The sequence below is a fragment of the Aristolochia californica genome, unplaced genomic scaffold (genome assembly GCF_029961685.1).
Source record: "Aristolochia californica isolate CCGP_79_NKW_82.1479 unplaced genomic scaffold, dmAriCali1.0.hap1 SCAF_15, whole genome shotgun sequence".
Classification (NCBI taxonomy): domain Eukaryota; kingdom Viridiplantae; phylum Streptophyta; class Magnoliopsida; order Piperales; family Aristolochiaceae; genus Aristolochia; species Aristolochia californica.
Window position 1 is genome coordinate 20,419,882 of NW_027181826.1, and position 4,432 is coordinate 20,424,313.

At 44.0% G+C, this 4,432-nt stretch overlaps 1 protein-coding gene across 1 annotated transcript; it reads right to left on the reverse strand.

The window, feature by feature from the left end:
- Window positions 1-897: 897 nt before the first annotated feature.
- Window positions 898-2,732, reverse strand: LOC137951211 (cationic amino acid transporter 1-like). Its single transcript, XM_068797796.1, has 2 exons — window positions 2,384-2,732; window positions 898-2,282 (listed from the first exon to the last, which is right to left on the reverse strand). The coding sequence occupies exons 1-2, from the start codon at window positions 2,625-2,627 to the stop codon at window positions 898-900; spliced, it is 1,629 nt and encodes a 542-aa protein (XP_068653897.1). The 5' UTR covers window positions 2,628-2,732.
- Window positions 2,733-4,432: the final 1,700 nt, after the last annotated feature.

The following is a 4,432-nucleotide window of genomic DNA, read 5'->3' on the forward strand; positions in this document are numbered from 1 at the left end:
TTTTGTTCCTTGTTTTATTATTTCGCCACTTTGCACACTTTCAACTTCAATCCGTCTTCATGCCGAAGGTTTCTGAAACTTCTTTCTTCTCTGGTTATTAAGGATTAAAAGATACAACTGTAATTATAACCTCTTTTACATTCAATCGGTAGTTTTACAACTGAATGAAAAGCGTACAAGCAAAAGGAATTCTTCATGGTGTCATCTTAGATTTTGAAGGTTTAGATGAATTTTTGTTCGATAGATGTGCTAAAGGTTATAATTTTGGCATTCAGCATAAAAGCTCTTGTTGGTATTTTGAATTTAGGATCTTATGATTAAAACTACGATCAAAGTAAGAGAGGGAGATGAGAAGAAAAGAAGAAAAAATAGAGAGGGAGAGAACTTTCAAGAGATGGTGAGAGAGTTTGAATGCCCTATGTTGCACTTTTCATTGAGTACACAACTCAATCTCGTGAAGCAACAACTGTTCTGTTCTGATATGGATGTATCTTCTCAATTCTACCTTGCAAGTACACTACAATTGTTATCTTCAATTGGGTGATTTATGATTCAAATTTCAAAGCCATTGATCTGATGGGCTCTCATTTGTACTGCATTTGAAATACAAGTAGGCTGTTAGATTTAGCTTCAATTAGATGACTCAATGGTGGAACGAAGAAAATGGGTTCAAACGTCAAATCCATTTTTTTCTTAATTGTGAGGTTAACTAGCTTTTTCCCCTTCGAACACAAAGCTAACAAGCTCCTGAATTTTTTTGCAACAAACTGTGGCACCAGATTCAAACATTAAAGGAATTAGGATTCATTAACCCCTGAAAGGAAAATCTCTATCTAATAATTATTTACAAATTCGGGTAGCTAAAATAGAATTTTTTTTTTAATTTTCGAAACTGAATCAAGAAATTTCAGATCTGTTCTCTTCAGCATGAGCAGCAACGCCTTCTTCAACAACCCTCTCAGTCGGATTCGCGTCTCGGGCTATCGCCATGGCGGTGTCATAGGAAGCATGGAGCCCAAAGAGCAAATAATACACAAGCAGAATGGCCGTCCAAACTCCAAATCTTACGAAAGAGGCTCTATCAATGGATCCCAACAGGAAGATATTAATCGCTACGGAAGCCGAAGGCAGCCATGGCACCAGAGGAGCCCCCCAAAGCCTGGGTGCTCTTGCCTTTTTAAGTAGAAGTTGCAGACCCAGAGTTCCCAGAAACCAGATGCCGCAGGTAACTGCATACAACGCCCATCCCTTCACGTTCTCTGCCCATCCCGCTGCAAGGCCGAGTGACGACGCGATTATCACGACAAGGAATCCGATCAGCTTGTTTCGGTCGGTCACGGACGTCTCCCCGGCGAGGTAGTATCGTCTGATGAGGAGTGCAATGGCGACGAGGGTGAAGATGAAGAGGGTGGCTATGGAGAGAAGGTTGGAGAGGATGTCGAGGTCGGTGAAGAAGGCGAAGATGCAGATACCCACGATCATCATCACGGTGGCGGCTACGGGAGTTTTTGTGTCCTTGTGCACCGCAGCGAGGCACGGCGGGAGCATGTGCGTTCGGGCGATGTGGGTGACATAGCGAGCCTGGCCGATGGCGGACGAGAGCAGGACGGTGGTCATGCCCTTGAGCGCTCCCAGGGCGACGATGTACTTGGCCCATTTCATGCCGACGGCCTCGAAGGCCATCGAGAAGGGCGCATTCGCGTCGATGGTCTTGTAAGACTGCATCATGCAGAGCGTGATGGCCATGACGCAGTACAGAACGGTGACGATGGACATGGAGCCGATGAGACCGATGGGGATGTCTCGGCCGGGATTCTTGGTCTCCTCCGCCAAGGTGGCGACTGCGTCGAAGCCGACGTAGGCGAAGAAGAGAACGGCGGAGGCCTTGAAGATGCCGCGGGGGCCGTAGGGTGCGAAGTCGGAAAGGTTAGAGGGGTCGGAGTGGGTGAGGCCGGCGATGATAACGAAGAGGATGATGAAGACCTGGAGAATGGAGACGACGTAGTTGAAGCGGGAAGAAGCCTTGGTGCTGAAAATCGCTCCTGCTCCGATGACGATCAGTACGACGACGGCGATGGGATCCAAGTGGTTGAAGTTTTCAGCGAGGCTGGGGACGATGATGCGGAGATCGTCTGGATGGCGGTTGATCAGGGTGGCGAAGTAGGACGTCCATGCCCTCGCTACCGCCGCTCCACTCACCAGGTACTCCAAGAGTATGTTTCCGGCTGCAATAAACGCCATGGAGTCTCCCAGTTCCACTCTCAGATAAGCAAACGATCCTCCTGTAGATTCATTAACAAAACATGGCACACGAGAAATAATAGGAGAAAAACGAAATCTGTAACTAGATAAACGAAATCGATATTGAGTCAGCGCAGCTCACCTGCAACCGGAATCTCGACGGCGAACTCGGTGTAACACAGGACGGAAAGCATGGCGGAGACGCCAGAGAAGAGGTACGAGATGACAACGGCAGGGCCGGCGTCGTCCTGGGCTTCAATACCGGTAAGCACGAAAATACCAGCACCGATAACGGCGCCAAGGCCGAACCAAAGAATGTCCCACCAATTAAGTGTCTTCTTCATCTCGTGCTGGCTTCTCGCTTTGACTTCCGTCACCTCGGTCATGTCCAGCGATCTCCGATGATCGTTGAGCCTCGTTCGAGTTTCACCCAGCGCCTTGACATAGTGTCCCCAGCTCTGAAACGACTCTTCTGGGAAGCAGTTTCTGAACGCGCAGAACTGGCGGAGGCGGGACGTGCCGCCCAAGCTGGTGCCGTCGAGAGTCATCTTCACGGCAAGATTAGAAACAGGGAAATGTATGCAGAAGCACTGTAGTGGGTGATGAAATAGGATCTGCACTAAGGGTGTGGAGTCTTTTAAGGAACGAGCACTCTCCAATGGATCTATAAACACTTTCCGTTCTGTAACAGTAATTGCGAATTCCATGAACCTTTACGAACACACGTAATCGTTTCAAAACAACGCTTCAAACCATGAAATTTTACTTTTATAGATTAAACAAGGGAATTTCACCAAAATAACCATTTAAAACAACTTATTTTGAAAACCCTAAAGTCATCAAATTATTTTGAAAAATACCCAACTTTGACTGCTTACATGTCGCAACGTCATCAATGCAGTGAAGTTAGATGAACACGTCGTGCAGTGGACCGGTCAAAGTTGGGTATTTTTCAAAATAATTTGATGACATTGTTGTTTTTCAAAATAAGTTGTTTTAAATGGTTATTTTGGTGAAATTCCCACTAAATAATGCCAAAATCATGATTCTTGGACCAAAGGTAATAAATTGACGATGTATTAACTTTGGAATGAAAATACCCTTATCTCTATATAAGATTATTATTTTGTTCCAACCCCAAATTGTGAAGTTGGTCTTGGTTCATCCCAAAATGATTAGCCAACTTAGAAGTTTTTTACCAGCTAAGCTTACTCCATTCTTTTGATTTAGCTATACATCATCTACTCTCCTGTTAAATATGGGAACTCTTTGTATAATGTTGGTAATGATTCTTTTCACTTCAAGAGAAATTAAGGTTTCAAGACCGAGCTTCGCCTGACCTTAGTGCTGAGATGGTGATCTTCGCTGCCAATTCGAGAGAGAGGTTGAGAGACGTGATGTGCAAGAGACCTGTGAAGTTGGATCCAAGGCATATTCCAAAATGATTAACAAACTTAAGAAACCTATTTCTCAACTAATAAAGTCAAGAACTCTGTACTCACTAATTCATGTGGGATGATGTGAACAAAGACTAGTTTTATTCTGTTATATTGTGGGATCCACCATGGTGGCAAAAGCTAGTGGGACCTACAATGAGGACTTGAGCTAGATTTACTTTATTACAATATGGGACCCACCATGCGAACGAATTCTAGTTTACATTGAGTTATCTTATTATGATAGGTTCATCTTTAAGAGTTAGAATTTGAATTAGGACTCTACCACATCCTCCACTATAAATAGAGGACTTGGTACACAGAGGAAATTTTTGATGATTATTGATATTATGAGTGATTCACTTTTCCGAACTTATCAAGGTTCCTTGATACCGACTTATCAAACGGATTTTCCATCCCCAGGTCGGGGTTTCCATCAAACTTGAAATATCTTGGGGATGATTTCCAGATTTAGTATCAGGTTTTGTCATGGGTTGACGTTGTTCGTATCAGTTGGTATCAGAGCTTGGTTCATCAGTTTTTTTTTCTTCCTTGTCAAAGTCGTCCGTTTTTTTTTGGCTTGCAAAAAAAATCCAAAAAAAATCCAAAAAAAGAGACGAACGACTGATTTAACCGTTGCCGATAAGGAGGAGAAAAAAAGAAAAAGAAAAAGAAAAAAGAGAGCGAATGACTGGTTCTCTGTTCTTGCCGTCGCCGAAGAAGGAGGATATTATTCGATGCCGTTGCTGAAGAGA

Bases quoted from the DNA above. Each gene is read 5' to 3' on its own strand.
- LOC137951211 (XM_068797796.1), bottom strand. From the start codon at position 2,627: ATGACCGAGGTGACGGAAGTCAAAGCGAGAAGCCAGCACGAGATGAAG. The intron at 2,283-2,383 runs GTGAGCTGCGCT...ATGAATCTACAG, and splicing joins CGTCGAGATTCCGGTTGCAG to GAGGATCGTTTGCTTATCTG.